At 33.1% G+C, this 18,728-nt stretch overlaps 2 protein-coding genes and 1 long non-coding RNA gene across 5 annotated transcripts; 1 reads left to right on the top strand and 2 right to left on the bottom strand.

Moving 5' to 3' along the window:
* Nucleotides 1–1,688: 1,688 nt before the first annotated feature.
* On the bottom strand, nt 1,689–6,528 carry LOC138141179 (putative leucine-rich repeat-containing protein DDB_G0290503). Of its 2 annotated transcripts, XM_069061864.1 has the most exons (7): nt 6,106–6,246; nt 5,881–6,051; nt 3,528–5,818; nt 2,883–3,231; nt 2,541–2,819; nt 2,240–2,482; nt 1,689–2,171 (listed from the first exon to the last, which is right to left on the bottom strand). In XM_069061864.1, the coding sequence occupies exons 2-7, from the start codon at nt 5,887–5,889 to the stop codon at nt 1,920–1,922; spliced, it is 3,423 nt and encodes a 1,140-aa protein (XP_068917965.1). In that variant the 5' UTR covers nt 5,890–6,051; nt 6,106–6,246; the 3' UTR covers nt 1,689–1,919. The 2 variants fall into 2 exon arrangements, with proteins under 2 accessions (XP_068917965.1, XP_068917974.1); XM_069061873.1 differs by lacking the exons at nt 5,881–6,051; nt 6,106–6,246 and adding an exon at nt 6,290–6,528.
* A 184-nt stretch (nt 6,529–6,712) lies between these two features.
* On the top strand, nt 6,713–8,553 carry LOC138141190 (uncharacterized). 2 transcript variants are annotated; one of them, XM_069061896.1, is made up of 4 exons: nt 6,713–7,031; nt 7,086–7,262; nt 8,009–8,252; nt 8,296–8,435. In XM_069061896.1, the coding sequence occupies exons 1-4, from the start codon at nt 6,882–6,884 to the stop codon at nt 8,322–8,324; spliced, it is 600 nt and encodes a 199-aa protein (XP_068917997.1). In that variant the 5' UTR covers nt 6,713–6,881; the 3' UTR covers nt 8,325–8,435. The 2 variants fall into 2 exon arrangements, with proteins under 2 accessions (XP_068917997.1, XP_068917988.1); XM_069061887.1 differs by having other exon boundaries at nt 6,715–7,031; nt 8,312–8,553.
* A 551-nt stretch (nt 8,554–9,104) lies between these two features.
* Nucleotides 9,105–9,600, bottom strand: LOC138141200 (uncharacterized). Its single transcript, XR_011163029.1, has 3 exons — nt 9,586–9,600; nt 9,296–9,526; nt 9,105–9,245 (listed from the first exon to the last, which is right to left on the bottom strand). It is a non-coding gene; the product is annotated as an uncharacterized lncRNA (long non-coding RNA).
* Nucleotides 9,601–18,728: the final 9,128 nt, after the last annotated feature.

Raw genomic sequence — 18,728 nt, 5'->3', positions numbered from 1 at the left:
TGTAATTCGGTAAGACAATTTAATGAATACGTAAATCACTATGATGCAGACCTACTAGAATCAGACGCTTTCAAACGTTAGGTTCCGTTTTGTCGCTGGAAAAGTTAGGGCAAACTTTGTTCGCTGTCATAATGACAAAAACACCGCTGCTTATGGGATTTTTAGTGTATGAATTAAATGTCAGTTGTAATTCCACGAGAGCTCTCAAATGATCGATTTTTAACACGAAAGCTCTCCTAGGTAACAACGAGTGTCACTTTGACAGTAGTAATTATGTCAAAGTGACACGAGTGGTTACCTTTTGAGAGCTTGAGTGTTAAAACAGATCATTTCAAGAGCTACAGTGTAATTCGGTTGATTATTTCATGAAATAAACAGTACCATTTGACAACAGTATTTATTTTTATTACTTTAGCAATAGGATTGAAAACATCTGAGAAACCTACTTGACGAATTATCGAATCATCACTATAATCCAAAAAATAAAGCCTTACGATTGGTCGAAAAGGATGCCGAATGAAATAATCATTTATAATACCACAAGTAGTCCAAATTATGTCGATTATTTTTCAAACTGGTCACGAATTATCAATTGTGCTTGGGAATGAATCCACGAGTGCGTCAGCACGAGTGAGATTCGCAAGCACAATGAATGAGTGAAACCAGTTTGAAAAATAGTCTACATAATTTGGACTACGAGTTGTTGTATTCGGAAGATAATTTAATTAATGTATAAAAAATCCCATAAGCCGCGATGCATTTGTCACTTTGACATCGGATAAAGTTAGCCCGTCTATGGCAAACTTTTTCGAACCTGCTTATTGTTTGTTGTTATGATAACGAACCAACAATCTTAAACATTGACACAGCTTGTAATAAATTGAAGTGCAAAATGGCCAGTTCAATTTTTCATAATTACCTACCTATTATTATTCATTAAATTATCTCATCGAATTACGCTCGAGGTTTTTTCGTCCAGGATAAAATTTCATTTTTTAAACTCCAATTTGGTTTCTTTTTGGTAAATTGACGACACAAACCACCCGATAAAAAAACTCGTCCTTCGGACTCGTTTTTTTATCGGGTGGTTTGTGTCGACAATTTACCAAGCAACCAAATTATCGTAAAAAAATTAATTTTATCCGGACAAAAAAAAAACTCTCCTGTAATTACAGTCGACTATTCCATTCACCTGTCATTTGTTAAAAATGTACCAATAAAAACACAATTTTACACATTTGTTACCATGGTTTCAAAAAATTGGACCGAATATTCCCACTCGTGGAAATTGTATCGGTAATACCACTAGTGATCCCAGCGATAATTTTTAACAAATGAATGCAGCCTTGAGAATTGCTTCCAAATGGACTCACGTGTCTTTTTTGTGTTGTTGTAAACATTTTCTTCGATTTCTGCGTTAATTTCTTCCGATTTGCTGTCAAATTGTCAAAGTTGGTTCATGGAATAGTCAATATAACACAAATCTTATTTCCAGTTGTGTCAAATTTGTCGTATACCGGACATCACGTGATAACTTTTGTTAATCATATTTCTATAAACTCTAAGCAAGCTGTGGCGATTGCGATTGGTAAACTTTTGACTAAATCAACGAATAAAAATGTTGTTTTCCCATATGGTGCGAACTTTTTGGTAAGCACTGTAAACCTCTCTAGTTAAATAATAACACATTTTAATTTTCCTCAAGCCTAAGATTTTATAAAACTCAAAATGTTTCATATTAATATGTAGCAACATACAAACGAAACAACATAAAATTTTAATTTCAAAACTCTAGGTTTAACCACACGATAAAACAAGGTCAACATCCATAAAAGTATAGTAATTAACGGTAACTCGCGAACAATAATCACAACTGACTTTCTAAAAATTTTAAACTTAACAAACTTGTAATAAATTAATCAATACTTGGATTTTTCATTTTTCTCAACAATTTGTTGTTGAAGAATTAAAATTTCTTTTCTAAGTACATTAAAACATTCTTGAATATCGTTGAGAGGTTTATCATACAAAGGTGCTCTGTTTTCTTGTAACAATTTGTTAATATACACATCATCGTACTTCGTTGGACTGGGAAAATTTAGTAAGGAAACTGGCATGCTTTCATATATTCCTCTTTCCTTACAGATTCCGTTAACATACTCTTTTAAAGCCTATAATAATAATAGTTACAAAAAAACATAACTTCTTCTTACCCCACCCCTTTGACCAACAAAATTACCTTATTATGGTTAACATGAATCTTCAATGCAACCTTCAAATCATTACACAATCTTTGTAAAAAGAACTTCTCATTTTTTATTACTTCATTTTCATTTTTAAATACATGAAGTTGAGTTTTTAAGCCAGCTATCAAATTCTGCTTATTGGACTCTTCCTCCAACCATTTATTTTGAAGTTGCTCTTTCCGTAACTGCGACTCATTTGCTTCTTCAGTTTTTTGCCGAAGACAAGAATTCGCATGCTAAAAAAAATCACAATTTACTTTATGATGTAAATTCTACACCGGATATACTACGTACCTCTAACTCTTTTAATAAATATAAGTTTCTTTCTGTTACATTTTTCATTTCATCACTCAACTGCTCTTTCTCAGAATCCACTTTTAATATATTGCTCTCTACAACAATTAATTCATTTTTTAATTGTTCATTTATACATTTTTCGGCGGCTAGTTCGTTTTGAATATTCATTAATTTGGCACTTAAGTCATTATTTGTTTCTAATAAAGTCTCATTTCTGTTAATACTACACCTATACTCAGCGTTCGTCGAAGATATATGACGTAGTAACCGCTCATTCTGCAAAAAAAAATGTTAGAAATAAGTAATTTTTCATATTTTTAATCTAACTTAAAAGTTTACCTCTTTATTTAAATTGTCAAATAATTCTTCCTTCAATTTTAAATCATTTAAGTAAGCCATTTTGCAATTCTTTAAAGACTCCGATTCATGTTTCTTTACAATATGCAATTCTTCTTCTAATTTAGAAATTATCAACTTTGATTTTTCGTTATGGCTTGCATTTTCCAGCTGATTTTGTAACTTGTTTATTTCCGAATTCTTTAAATCAAGTTGAAGTTTAAGCGTGTTACATTCATCTGATAAACTCTCATGTAATCCTTGTAAATAAGCATTATGCTTTTCCGCTTCATTTCTACCTTTCATATGCTCTTTAACTTTGCGTAATAACGTACGGTAATTTCTTTCATACCTAAAATGGGCATTATTTGATGAAGTAAATACACATTTTCATTTAAATTAAATTTCTTCAAAGAATTTAATGGGAAAAAGGAAAAAATCCAGAATTTAGAAAAAAAAAACTGTTTTAAATAAACCTGTGTTTGTTATTACTTGACTTTGGTATCAATAACATTGACTACCTTATCATGAGAGCGTTAACATAGTATGGACAAAATCACAAATAGATTAATGAAAACATACTCTTCACACTCACTACTCAAGCAAATTTCTGTATAAGTATATGGATAAAGATTAATTTGAACTTACTTTTTTTGTTTATCTTTCTCTACTCGTATTTTAACTTCAAGTAGGGTTTGTAAATCTTTAATTTCTTCATTCTGGTTTTGATTATTAAACTTGGTCTGATTTAAAAACCTCAACATGTCAGCATTTTCATTAATTCTTGTTTCTAGGTTTTTACATTTTTCTTCCAATTTCTGAATTTGAACTATATTCCTCTTTAATTTATTTACCTTCTTTTTAAGGTATGTTATGCTGTCATCTTTGGATACAATTTTCTGATCAATGAATTGAAAATAAGTATTAATTCTATCTAGTAGTGTCTTGACATAATCAGACTTGAAATAATGTGGTTCTTTGACAGAATTATTACACTCATATTTATTTGTCTGACAGCGTTCGTAAATAGAGTTTAAAAGTCCAGTTATATTTGAGATTTCTAAACAAGCATGTTCAGTAAAATCTTCGTCGACTTTTTCAAATTTCATTTCTAGATTTTTAAAAAAATCCTGATCACTTTCTGCATGTTGATTTACTTCATTCTCATCATACTTTAGGTTTTGTTGAGCATGAAACTCATTTAATTTTTTTACAGCAGCTTGTTCACATTTTAAGTGTGAACATTCAATCTTAAGGTCATCGATCTTTTTTTGTAATTCAAATTTTGTTCTGTTTAAAAGTTCAATTTCCTGAAGCTGCCGATGGTTTTCGAACTGTATAAGTTTTAAATTCTTCTCCAAATTAAAATGTTTTTCCTTCAATCTATCAATTTCAGCGTCTCTTTTCTCCAGTTCACATGTTTTCCAATTGTTGGACATGTATAACTCCTGTTTATCACATTGAAGCTGCAAAATTTCTTTATTTCTATTATGTAATTCGTCTTTTAAGATGTCATAATTGTTTTTGAACATTTTAAATTGTTCTTTAATAGTTTTTATTGAGTTTTCAACAATTTCTTTTTCCTGATTTTTCACATTTAATTCAGTTTGTAGTCTGGAACAAACGTTATTTAAATCTAAAATTTTTGAATTATATTCACCTTGTTTATCCATTAATGCAGATAATTTCACTTTTAATTCATTTTTACTATATTCTAATTTTTCAATTGTATGTTCTCTATCATTTGAATAACTTTGCAACGAGAGATATTTTGTTAGGATATCAGAATTTTCTTTTGATACTTTTTCAAAAGACTTACGCTGATTTTCAAAATCTGATTTAAGTTTTGCAACGTCTTTAGTTAATTCATCAACAACTATTTCATAATGATTAATTACTCTCTCCATAGTAATGACAGTATTGCAGTCATCCACATCCTTAAACTCCTTTTTTAATGGCTCATCATTTTCGATTTGAATCTTTTTCAGCGCTTTTTCGCTTTCTTTGAGTTTGGTCAAATACATTTCCTCATGAGTACACTTGAAGCTACTTATTTCTACTTTTAGTTGCTCTATTTTTTCCTCTTGCGTTGCTATAGTTCGTTTATTTTCAAAAACTTCTTCCTTCAAAAGACCTTTTTCTTTTTGCAAATGACGCAATTCTTCTTTGTACCACTCCTGCGATTTCTTTGTATGTGATAGTTCATTTGATTTTGAGTCAAGTAAATGTGTTAGTTTTATATTATTTTGCGACAAATTCTGTAGTTCAGAATGTTGCTCCAATATTTTCTGCTTCAGTTCATTGACACAGTGTTTTCTTGCAGTTAGTTCTAATTTAACCTCATTAACTTCTGTCTTTAAATTTCTGTTTTGCCCTTCAATTTCATTCTTCTGATAAATCAACTGGTTTATGTCATTTGATAATAAATAATTTTGGCGCGTTAAATCGTGATTAGTTTTTTCTAGATGTAAAATTGTATCCTCCACAATTTTTGACTGTGTGTGATCATTCTTAATACCGTAAATATTAAAAAGACGCTGAATTTGATTACTAGCAGCTGAAAGATTCGCTTCCAACTGCCCATTTTGCTTTAATAATTTGTCAATTTTTTCATTGTAGAGACTGTTTTTTTCTTTTTCTAAAGAGTGCAAATCACTTTTATATTTCAAATTTTCTCTTAATGAATTTTGTAACTGAATATTTAGATTTCGTATGTGATTTTGACTACAGGAGTCAACTGCTTTGATTCCTACATCACTTGTATTATGCAGACTTGATGAATAGTTTGAATCTGTCAGTTGCTTTAATTCCAAAAATTCACTTTCATATTCACTTAAACCTGACAGTGTTGACACATTTGATGATAAACATTCTGAGCTTTTGGAAGACTCTGGAGAATCCAATAAAAATTCTCGTGTATCCATATTATATGTACAAGCCTGCAAAAAATCGGTATTTGTTATAACGTTATGAGCAGTACATTTGGTTGTTAAGTTCATACATGAAGCATGGAAAATTTCGTGTTAACGATGTACGGAAATCATCTCATATGTGTACCAAACAAGACAGACATTGGAAGATCATAAACTGACCGTGATAAAAGCAACTAAACATTTTTGGATTTTTATTTTATTTTATAATAGCATATAGGTAAGATCCAAAAGGAAAATTACTGTAATTACTTGAAATAGGTTTAATTATCTTTTATTTAACAACACATATTTACTTCTGATTTCATGTTTACAGATGATCTCATTTGACGTTTTTAATAGCTCACAACTCACACTGCATAATTTTGGAAAATTTACACTAAGGAGTAGTGATATAAAAATAATATAAAATTTAAAATATAGTGCAATATCTTTCTCATTCTTTTGTGACACTATAATGTATACGTATAATATACTTACTATAAAATTGTCATCTCCATGAACTGCTACATGCTAAGAAGTCTGTCTGCTTACGAATACGAATGTAAATACATTATACAATAATAGACCTGTGTTCATAACATACTTTTGAAACTATAGCATTTGTTTGTCAAAAATTAAATAACGCCATCACTAACTTTAAATTTTATATCACCATAAAATCTACCTGTTTACAACCACTTAACCTACATACTGTCAGATACTGTGATTGACGATTGACTTGACCTTGACAGTAATGACAGTTGTGTATTTCTTATTCTTTCTAATCTAGTAATTATACAAATCTCCCGATGTTTTGTGGACTTGCCGCCCCAGCAATTTAAAAGAATAAAACAAAAGTGAAAGAAATTGTTGATTGAAACCCAATCAAAAGAGTTGAATGAGTGGATGGTGTTGCAATTGCATAATTATATTGTTTTTAACCTCATTTTTTTTTTTGTTCCCAGAAACGATTCCACGAATCAATTGAATTGGATAATAAACTGGTTTTTACTATTACATATTTGAATAAAGGAGAAAATAATTATTTATTAAAATAAAATAGTCAAAGAAAGAACATACAATTAATAAGATGTATCAAGGCAGTGAGGTTAATGTAGGTGTCATGGAAGTGACAGAAAATGTTGACAAATTTCTTCAAGAAATTGAAAAGAAATATTCATTAAACTCGGACATACTTCCCAAAAATGATTTTGAAGAGCAGTTACATATTCTATCACAGGTATTCCCAAATTTATTTTATGTTGAAATGTTTAAAAGTTATTATTCCTTGTAGGAGTTTGATACTTTTGGACTTCCACCAATAGATTTAAAAGAATCAGTACCCAAACTTTTACAATGTGTCGCAAACAACACACTTTTGTTAATTCATCTGCACAGGAAAGCACTGTTACAAATTACTGACACTAATATTTCAAACGTATCAAAAGATACAAAAAATAGTAATTTAGAGGTATGTTTCAGGTATATCACAACTAAAGTCAAATTAAACAAAAAAAAAAAGTACCTAAGTAAAATATGTACCAAAAAAAAAATGGTACCTAATATCATTTAAGCGAACTATAGGCAAATAAAACAGCTAATTTGTTAGTACTGAATAAAAGTAACTTTTATAGTTACATAGAGAAGACATTTTTTTAAGCGAGGCTTAAAATTGTCTTCTCTAGCGTGGTGTATATATTATTTTTTCACTACTAGATACGTTAAAACCCTTTCTAATAATAATTATTAATTAACTTTGTTTGTCCGATGTGACGATCAGAGTTCTCATTTTTCAACGGTTGCTATGAAAATTGAAAATCGTCTGTCTACGTTAACCAATAAAATCAAAGAAAATCTTTCGTTACTAGGTGACAGCTGTTCATTATTAACCACTGGCTCAGGGACGCGAGGGTCGCGGGTTCGATTCCGACCCAGGGTGAAATTTAAAATAATTTTAAAAAGGCCATATTCTGTCTCGTGATTCGGAAGTCACGTTAAGCCATTGGTCCCGGTCTATTGAGTTGGTCATCATGCCCCTCATAGATTTGTAAACCAGTCCTAGACTGTAACAATTTTTTTTTTTTAATTAAACTAGTAGGAGAGAAATTCTACTTCTGGGTTCAGTTCAAGACTCAATAATGACCCCTTCTAAGACTAGTAGTGAAAAAAATATAAAACAACAGGGTATAATATAAAATTATCAAATTATTTTTACAGAAAAATATTCTGAGCTTAAAATCAAAACTAAAAATTGTAGAGGACCAGAATTTGAAACAAGAAAGAAAATTGGCTAAATTAAATGATGAGTGTACAAAACTTCACAAAACTGTTTCACTGCATAAGATAGAAATGGAAAAGTTGAAACAATATTTTAAATCTAAGCAGAATGAATTGACCCACCATATCAGTAATTTAAAAAATGAAAATCATCATTTACGAGAAATGTGTGGTAAAGATATTGGTAAGAGTATAAATGAATATGTCATAATTAATAGTTTGATAAGTTGAAATTGCTTTTAGGAAAATATTTTAGTAAAGAGGACAAATACTTGAAAATTCTCCAAAATTACAAACATAATGAAGATGTTTATAAAAATACTTTAGAAAAACTTGAAGAAAACAATATTGAAATTATGAATGAAATTTTAAACTTAAAAAAGGAATTAGCTTTAGCATATTTAAAGAAATAGGGAAGACACATGTTAGAAGCATAATTTTTGTACATGACCCTTTTTACGATGAAAATAAATTTTTAAATATTATGTACCTACAGTTAATTTCAAAATTATACAGTACACCTAATTTTCTACAGTGTGAAATGCACTTATATTTTTTGTCAATGATCAATGGTCAATTTTGACAAATTCCGAATCTAACCGAAAACGCGAAAGTGCTCATTCTTTCCAAATTAGAAGAAGATCCGGGGGGTAGCCCAGTATTATAAACATTGCGAAGAGCACCGTGCAGAGGATAAAACAGACAATATTATGGTGTTCTAAAATTTCAGCGACATTTTATGTTGTCAAACTTACCTAACCTATAAAAAATATGACGTTCAAATTTCAAAAAGGCATCTTTACACGTGGAAAAATCTGTAATAAATCGACTTCTTGATTTCTGAGGTGTACTCGATAATTTTGAAATTAACTGTACAGACCTTCAGTTTTAAAGTGAGTAGTTTTGACCAGAGGAAAATATACATATAGAAAATTGTGTTGATCATACTTTATTTAGCGGCCGTGATATAATCTTACAAGCAACAATTTTTATTGTTTGAAGCAGTCCTGGGGTAAGACACATTGTTTTGAAATTTCATCTCTTAAATATCCCGGTTCACAAATACAACCTTGTTGACATGTAGTATCGCAATGTGCGTATTGCCGATTTTGACAAGTGGCCACACACGGGGAACTGCAGGAACTGTAGATTTCATTTGCGCCCAAGCACTCATTAACTAAAAAAATTATTTTAAACAGTATATCAAAAATTATCCATTAAACTTACCTGAGTAGGAAGAAATCATTGTAAAAAACGCACATATTAAGACTATACAAATTAAATACTTCATATTGTGCTTTGTGAGAAGCAACAGCATTTGATACTTTATTTCTTTTGAGGTGTCTTTTATATACCATAAATGAATTGATTTGCATATTTATTTCACCTACACTTAACGCATTTGTTTTAAACGGATACTTAAGTACTCATAATGTATGAATCAGACAAAAATTGTATCTGTTTAAAGGAAGTACCATATAATTATAGAATTACTTTATCCTTATCACTATAATTACTTGAATATTTTGCACATCCTACTACATAATTATATTACGTTCACCTACCTATTTATAAGATTATATTCAGATTATGGGTAGATCTCCATATGCACAAGAAACTTACTAGTTCCTTCAGTCGCATTAAATTCTTTATATTATAAATAGAACCACAAATGTACAAATATGTACACTTGCTTTCAAAACTATCGCGTACACATTCAAAATCAAGTAACAATGATTTTGCAAAATTTAAGCAGTGTAAACGGGTAATTTTGAGATTAGGTTAAAGATGACATTGACAGCAACTAAAAAAAATTACGATCGGTCTTCTACTCACGGTCCCTTCTTGTTCTGACCTCTTCTTTGCTTGGAGAACAGTGCTTTTATTTAGCCCATTATGAGTAGCAACCCTTCTTATGGACCACTCCTCACTAATTTGGAAAGCATCAAAACTTTGTCTTGCTCTGTCAGTCGAAGTATTTTGACTTTTTAAAAGTTTAAATGTCAGAGTTGATTAATTACTACCCTGATTTAATACAGCGAAAAATAGGTGTACGGGAAAGTTTTGAAAGCAAGTATACATATTTGCATATTACTATTATTCAATAAAATCAGATGAACATAATGGTGAAACTGTTTGTTAATAAAAATTATACTTTTCTAAATAAACAACATACAGGTGATTCTGAAATAAGTTTGGAAAAAAAACGGTACCTAATTGATGATGATGAGAAGAAGTCATAGACAAAAAATTATTCCTATAAAAGTTTTTTCGTTTTCGAGATACAAATGATTGAAAATTTAGTCAAAACTGCTAGTACTCTGCTGAGTTAAAGGTGATTACCTGATTATCTTGGTAGATTAGCCATCGAATCTAAATGGAAGGAGTGTAGAAAGAGACAATGGCAGCCAACGCAGAGCGAGCGAGATAGCGAGTACTTTTCGCTTTTTCGCTAAATAAAATTATATTTTGGTTTAATTATTTGCTTAAATTCAGGTGTATAATACAGGGTTGCGATTATGTATGGAACCGGCTCCCTCCCGCTAAAATGGTTTACGCTTTTTTTAATTGTTGCGCCTAATTTTAATCTGAAATGAGCAAGTCCGACGACGAAATTCCAATTCGGAACGTTTTTACTGTGATTTTTCATATTTGCAGGTGTAAAAACCTATTTAGAGAAAAGTTGCCGATTTAAAAGAGCGAATTCTGTAATAATTGTTGCCTCATTTTAATCAGAAATGAGCAAGTTCGTCCACGAAATTTCGATTCGGAACGCTTTTACTGTGATTTTTCATATTTGCAGGAGTAAAAACCAATTTAAAGAAAAGTTGGAGACTTAACAGAGCGAATTCTGTAATTGTTGCCTAATTTTAATCTGAAATGAGCAAATTCGATGACAAAATTCGAATTCGGAACGTTTTTACTGTAATTTTTGAAATTTGCCGGTGTAAAAAAAGAAAAGTTGGCGACTTAGAACCCTGGAATTTTAAATGCACTCAGGACTCATTAAAAGCTACTTATCAAATTAAAAACAAAAAAAAATCTCCATTAGTTTTCAAAATAGATAGCCAATCTGATTTTTTTTTTAATGGGAACATGGATTAAATGGCTTATTTTTTTTAGAATTAAATGATATAATAGATTTAGTGATTTGTTCGACAGAATCTTAGAAAAAAAAAATTAAAACAACACGAAAACACGTAAATGAGTAGCATTTAAAATCCATCAAACATTAGAAGGAAACCAAACCTTTGGCAGTAGAGAATATCGCAATTCGCTTATTTCATTTCTCATTGAAACATCTGATTGAGAATATTAACATTTTGTAAATAAGAAGAGTAGGTAGGTACTTAGTTGGTCTGATATTTGAAATTTTATCATTCAAATAGGGAGGTAATTGTTAATTTGATATTGTTTCACACATCACACACCTTGCAACAAATGCTTTCAATGAGTTATGGACTCAAAAAAGAAGACGAGTCCATAACTCCGTTATTGGATGATTTTAATTATCTGTACACCAAATTAAATGGTTGTTAATAGGCTACAAAATGGCCTAATAAATTCAAGTATAGCCCAATGGGCTTCAAGGGTAAACTGTCAAAATATTTTTTTTTCAAATGGGATTACATATATTTTTTTAATAATTCTGATAGAGATGTTTATTCTGAAAACAACAATGTATCACAAGTATACACTTAAATACCAAACATTCACAAAAAAAAAATGTAAAAAAACGCTACTATCGTCTATGTTCCATTTTGCGCTAAACATTGGCGGCATATCTGCGCAATCCCACATGTTATTATTTGTCATTTGTTTTTCCAGCTACCTTAATTTGGTTATTACATTGTAACGCAATGCATTTTGACAGCTTCTCGCTTGATGCTCGTCATTTGTTTCAAAAGTGCTTGTGATACATTGTTGCTTTCAGAATTAAAATCTCTATCAGAATTACTAAAAAAAAGTATGTAATCCCATTTGAAAAAAAATATTTTGACAGTTTAGTCATACGTTTAGCTATACGTGAATTTATTGAACCGTTTTGTAGCCTATTAACAACGATTTAATTTGGTGTATAGATAATTAAAATCCTCCGATAAATAAGGGAGCTATGAACTCGTCTTTTTTTTGGGGACACGCTGTATATCTTATGAAAAATTAAGAACTGATTACATTCATTCTAAACCTGTCCAGTACATTTTCTAAACTAATAACATTTATTCTAAACCAGTTTATTTATTTTTTATTTCTGTAAGACAAAAAAAATTTTTTGGGGCAAATTTGCCGCCCCCTAAATCTGCCGCCCTAGGCTCCAGCCTACTCAGCCTGCTGGTAAATCCGCCACTGCTTCAACATATTGAATACCTTTCATAATCATAAATTAAAAATCAAAATTTTTGCACTGTGCCAGGACTCTGCTGGTTTACTACATAAAGCTGGTCTTTTTTCAATTTCTTCAATTCTAATAACGAGTCATTAATTAAGGAATAAGGGTAATGTGAAGGCGGAGAAGACAGCAATAAAAAAGGGATTGCAAAGGTGGTTTAAAAAAAACGTGTCGGAGAAAGAAAAAAAAACCAAAAATTTAAACTTTACGAGGGGTCCTAATAGAATCTGAAAGTTAATTCAAATTCATGGTCTTTTTTCACTTTTGGTAACAAAAATAACGAATAATTATTAACTGTTATTGTCATAGTTCATAGTAGCGCGTTCTGACTGCGTCTTTACCTTAGTATTAACGCATAAAAATATGTGTAAAAGAATCTAGTTTAATTCTGAATTATAGATATTTAAATAATAAAGCACGTCTCATTGTTTGCTGGAATGTTTCCTACTTTTGTTGGTATCTTAATAAATCGTACGCAATATTAATTAAATACATATCAGAAATATATGCAGTGACGTCACGTTTGAATCAAGGAGTCGACATGCCGTTCGTCCGTATTTGACATTTGACAGCAAGACATAATGAATTGTTTATGTTACCACCATTGTCAAGAAGTTATAGTATTTTCTAGTGTTGGGCATAATCGATATATTTTGATAATCGAATAAATCGAAATAATCGCTTTAAATAATCAAAATATCATTCGACTCTCCTATTATGGATGATGCGCATGCACAGTTGTGCATTTATTTCGAATTTCTTACGCCGCGTCGAGTCAGACGCACGTCAATAGTTCTATGTTACTCAAATCGTACGGTTGGAAGTGAGATACATAGAGCGACCATCTTAATAGCGCACGTAGCAGAGCCAACAAACTTATTTGACATGTGTTGAAAGGAGATAGCTGCATACACGTAGTTCGTGTTATAAACTGATACAACTGCATATATTTTAGAAATAGACTATATCAATAGTTGGCCAACTTTCTTGTTGAGATAGCCCGATAGCCGAGTTTGAATTTAAACCAACCGCCACCAAAAGCCAGGAAAAGTACCCTGTCGGTACCACCAGCGACCACTAGGGGCGGGGGTGGAAGCCGACAGGGGATGAACGGCCATGTTTTTTTTTTGCGACACTTCTCCCTTGTCTGTAGATGAGTGCAGAGGTACCCTGTGTGATTTTCTTTTTGTGCTCTAACTGTGTGATTTTCGGTGCTTTCCGAACTACATTAGACGTTGTTGTTGTCCAGCCCTTCTGGTTTGAACAAGGTATGTTTGCGATACTAAAATTATGTCTGTTTCGCACGGAATCTCGACCATCCCGATGTATCACGCTTTTTAACATTTGTTAGCTTGTGAAGGAGAGTAAGGCCGTCTGGTTCTAGCTTTGCAAATTTTATAAAATCGTACGGATCACATTTTTTTTGTAAACTCATGTGTAACAATTCACTAACGTTCCTAAAAGAAAAAGGGCACCAAGTTTTAGCGTGGGTCTGTGGCTTTCACTTTTTATAAGCGCACTCCCTCATTTTTGATCCCCTTTTAATTATTCCGAGTGACGCTTTTGGTGTGATAAGTACCTAGTTATTGTTCGACACTTAAATCAAAATTTCAAAGTTTCCACTTTCCATCCCGGTAGCAACCAAATGTGTTTATGTTTCAGGTGTCTCCGTGGGTTTTTCCTTAGCTAGGGATCTACTACATTTAGTCCCGGGGCGCCCTCCATATTATTCAGGACGCCCCCCCCTTGTCGATGAACCGGCTCTAATATGCTAGGGTCGACCGGACTATGTTTTTTTTATTTTTATGTATGTGTTATTGGTTGTTACCACCTTTCCATCCCATTTTGAAGTATGTTCTTAGATAGCTCTGTCAACAAATATTTGTCGCGTTTCTTTTTTTGTTAGCTTTTTCCAGTTTGCTGTAAATGTAAATTCTTGACCTTACCGCGAGGGTCTCTCTCTGTTTGAGGGGTTTTGTTTTCACCTAACCTCCAAGCTTTGAACATAACCTCGCGGCCCTCATTAAATTTGCACCCCAAGGGAGACCCAAAAACCTAACGCTTGGCAGGACTTATTGAATGCTGGGTTATACCCGAGCTCCATGGCACACTTCCGGAAATGTGATCAGGTCTATTTTCCCTGAGTCTGTGTAGCCTGACAAGCGCGTTTTGTTTTTCTTTTACTTTGGAAAAGTCATGTTCACTTCAACCGATGAACTTAGAGTACCTCAATTTGTTGACTTAACGTAAAGCAGTTAGGACTTTTCCCTTAGCACTAAATCACGGGTAGGCGGGAAATGTTAAAGTCGTAAGGATAGGTGCCACAAACCACCGGACCACACAAAGCCATTCGCTCCTTCTATAGCGTATCTGCCGCACATTGTAATTTAACTTGGAAAAGAAAAGAAAAAAGACATGCTGAAGTTCTCGCCTAGTGCCCGCTCCCGCTCGAACGGTCCGTAACTGTTTTGTTTATAATGTACATGATCCTCCTGTTTTTTTCTGAATTTGAATTGTGTTGTTTATGAAATCAGTTTTGCTCAATTTTCACTAACTGTCCCGTCCACGTTGTCACTTCGGACTTGTTCGCATTTTCAGGAGAGGTTTTAGCGGAGCCTCATTCGGGGGTCTAGGGGAATGGCCAGAGCTCACCATTTTCCTGGAGTTCTAAATGAGTAGTCTTCTCACATTTGGGGAGACTTGGGTGCCCTCTCCCGAGACGTTTATTATTCATTAATCCCGGCGTTAACGAAAAACATAACTTTGAATAAATAGCTGGTTTTAATTATTGTGTTGTTTTATTTGCACTCTCCTGTGTGGTTCACAAACCCTGTTGGAACGAATCTGGTAATGTTTAATTTGTATAAAAAAAAACCACAACGTAGGGAAATTAACGATGTACGATCACGCGCCCTTGGCCATTTTTTTGAATTTCGCGGGTTTTATTTTCATTGTGTATGTTGGTAGAAAAAAAAATGAGATGGCCGCCTGGTGGGAAATTTGAATTACCCACTTGGTTCATCACATTGTTGAAAGGGAATTCCAACTATTTTTCGATCAATCTGTCGGCCGACTACAATCGCTTTAGTGTGCGCACTCACATAAGTCCTCATACTATAGGGAAATAATTATATTTTAAACGAAAGAAAACGTTAAACATCAAAATCAGCTCTTTATTATTCGGCGGTGTGTTACAGAATGCTTCCAAAAACTAAAACTAAACAGTTTTAAAATGCAGAAGTGTGATAATTATGACATTTACGACCCAGCTGGGGCTCGATAGTTAATCACCCCAGCTGCATGCTCTTGACTTCGTCGGGGTTAAAATAAAATCCCACGCATTAACTCAAGTTCATAAAAATGTTGACGATATAAAAAAATATAAATTCTAAACATTAACTTAAGCACATCAAATATTGTCGATAAATTATACAAAATTTAACAATTAATCCGAATACATGAAATTTTGACGACAATACTTATTAAGCAACCAACTAAACTGTCGGCCGATGAAAAGTCTGTAGTGTGGCCCTAGCCTTAGAAGACACAAAAATGAGACATACTTCTTGCGACCAAAGATTAAAAACCATTGTAATGATTTGAATACATTACTTTTTCCGCCAAATATTTGAACCTGCGCAAAACGGTAACAAATGTGGTCGTGATCGTCATCGAATCGGAGGAGCCCTACGTTGTGATTTTCTTTTGGCGGAAAAGGTTCGGAATGCAAACGGTGAGGGTTCCAGTTGGAAGAGTGCCGCAAATAAAACACACATGTGAGGGACGCAAAATACCTTTTATTAAAAATGCCTGTAATAACTTTGATGAAAAAGAAGTTGAAACGAATACAAAAGCCAGAAATTAAGGTTAACGAGGTACAAGTAATTAACTAGTTGAGTATATCACAAGATAAACGACAAGATGAATGCAACAATATTTAAAATAACAGAAAAACGGGCACATGACAAACAAAATGACAGTTTAAAGCTTGCAAAACAAGTAAACAAATTATAAGGCAGTTATTACAAACAGGGACGGATGAAAAACCCTCTTCAAAAACCGTATCCCAGGTATTACTCATATTTTACAATTCGATTAATGACAAAAACAATGTTTAACTCGGAACTACGCGGTCAAGGTACGCCAACGGGAGCTTAGAGCTGGAGGTAACAAACTTTCGGCCACGAGGGGACTCAGAAGAATAATCTGAATCATCTTGAAATCAAGCGACGTTTATAGATATTCGGGGTATTAATGAACGTCGGACTATTTCACCGATCCAGCAAGAGTGACAGAGCGTTTCGGGGTCGTACGAGTAGCATTCCTAGACCGCAGCCGCAAAGACCTAGGTCCGCCGTCCCCAACCAACCGTTTCCGGACAAAACCCCAAAGTCCCTATAACCGTCGACGGAAGCTTCACGAAAACATCCCGACGCCGCTCCCGCAAAGACTAAGGTCCGTCCCCGCTAACGGCTCTAAATAACCGTAGCTTCCACAGAAATTTACTAAACAAAAACCCCACGACTTCCTGATTGTCACCTAGCTCCCACAGGGCGCACTTACAACATTTTACTTTAACTTTTCCGAAATCTAGCAACAGCACGAAGGAATAACCAGAGTTTAATTCGATCGAACAAAGCGTAACATTAAACGATGAGAAAATCCAACAAAACAAAGCGCAACATGAAACAATGATAAAATACACAAAACATAACGCAACATTAAACAAGGATAACATAAGCAAAACAAACCGCAACATTAAACAACGAGGAAATAAAAGAGAACAAAATGTGAAGTTAAATAACGATAGAATAGAACCACTTTGAATGGCTCAAATATCAGTAAACAACATAAATCACGAATACAATAATCGCTGGTAATGTTAAACCAAAAAGGATGGCGGGTCGAGTGCCGTTAAAATAAAATGTTAGTGAAGAAAAAAAGAAAACAAAATGGACGCTCGCGGTTCGGACGACGGCTCCTAATTTCCGAAATTACAAGATTACACAAAAAAAGAACCTCCCGGGAGAAAGATAACGCTTAAAATTAACGAATGGGCGTTTCTTAAAGCAACAGCATGCAACAAAATGAAATCTACAACATACCCTTACCACGTGGTCCTGGCCCCAAAACAAAACACAAAAAAAAGGCAACGAAAGTGGGATAAATTACCCAGGTGAATTAAAAACGTTGAATTCTTCACGGGGACACAAAATATCTACTCGGAACGGTAGTGTAATCGGTTCAGATGTAACTTACAGATTTTTGGAATATTGGATCGCTCCTCGCAAGGTCTGTTCGTTTCGAAAAACCAAACAAAAGTGAACTACCCCCTTCAACCACCCGCGCGAGCCCGTTTCCTCCCCGCTATATTTCCGCTCGTAGTACCCAGTCTAGCCGCTAGTACCTTCACATTTGGCGCGCTGTTGTGGCGGTACCGGAAACTAAAATTTAAATTTTAAACTGGGTCACTACACCATCTCTATTTTGGTGGGGTGCAGGGGTAAATCACACTTATAAATAGGCCCATTTCAAAGTAAAATTTTTAGTTTAATTATTTCTTTAAAAGCGTCAGAATGGAAACTAAGTGAAAAAGGCAACCTTGTAGTGAATGGTGCGAAATTTTGTCAAGCCAGAAAGTTATGTAATAAGTGATAACCGTATACCTTGGAGATGTGTTCAAAAGTTTTTTTATTGCAAAAATAGATATACCTTGAGTTTTTTTTTAATGACTAGATAATACATATTATTGTTTAATATAAAATCAGTGCTAGGCTTTGTAATTTTTGTAATTTGTAAATAAAGTTAACGTGGGCTGAAAAATTTGCATGTAAAACCCTATGACCAATCTTAAAAAAACTTACTGTATACTCATATCATATACATAAATAGAGTACAATTTGTAAATGTCGTATGTCATTTTAATTTACCCTTGTAAATAAAATTGTTTCTCCCTCTCATGAGTGTATTTATTGCCAACATCAAGCAAAATACTCGTCATTATAATCTAGTCCAGCTACCACCCATCGATTACCTATCGCAGTAATTCCCGATAACCTCGGGAGGAATTCGTCCGTTAAAAAGGGTTATGCAGGTAAAGAAGTGACCACCGGGAGGAACTCGGATACGCCCAAAGTTTTAGATGTTTCATTTGTGTTAAATTTTATTGTTAAGATTAGTGTTGTGAGGTCCGGTACAATGACCCATTTGACCGGTCAATAATTGTCAATGACTTGACGTATTTGACCAGTCATTTTTAAAATTTAAATT

Source organism: Tenebrio molitor, chromosome 1 (genome assembly GCF_963966145.1).
Source record: "Tenebrio molitor chromosome 1, icTenMoli1.1, whole genome shotgun sequence".
In the NCBI taxonomy this organism is placed as follows: Eukaryota; Metazoa; Arthropoda; class Insecta; order Coleoptera; family Tenebrionidae; genus Tenebrio; species Tenebrio molitor.
The sequence above is the reverse complement of the archived record's forward strand: the minus strand, read 5'-3'. Positions and strand labels throughout refer to the sequence as shown.

Bases quoted from the DNA above. Each gene is read 5' to 3' on its own strand.
- LOC138141179 (XM_069061864.1), bottom strand. The intron at 3,232-3,527 runs GTAAGTTCAAAT...TGCCCATTTTAG, and splicing joins GAGAAAGATAAACAAAAAAA to GTATGAAAGAAATTACCGTA. The intron at 2,172-2,239 runs GTAATTTTGTTG...TTATTATTATAG, and splicing joins TTCATGTTAACCATAATAAG to GCTTTAAAAGAGTATGTTAA.
- LOC138141190 (XM_069061887.1), top strand. From the start codon at position 6,882: ATGTATCAAGGCAGTGAGGTTAATGTAGGTGTCATGGAAGTGACAGAA. The intron at 7,263-8,008 runs GTATGTTTCAGG...TTATTTTTACAG, and splicing joins CAAAAAATAGTAATTTAGAG to AAAAATATTCTGAGCTTAAA. The intron at 8,253-8,311 runs GTAAGAGTATAA...AATTGCTTTTAG, and splicing joins AATGTGTGGTAAAGATATTG to GAAAATATTTTAGTAAAGAG.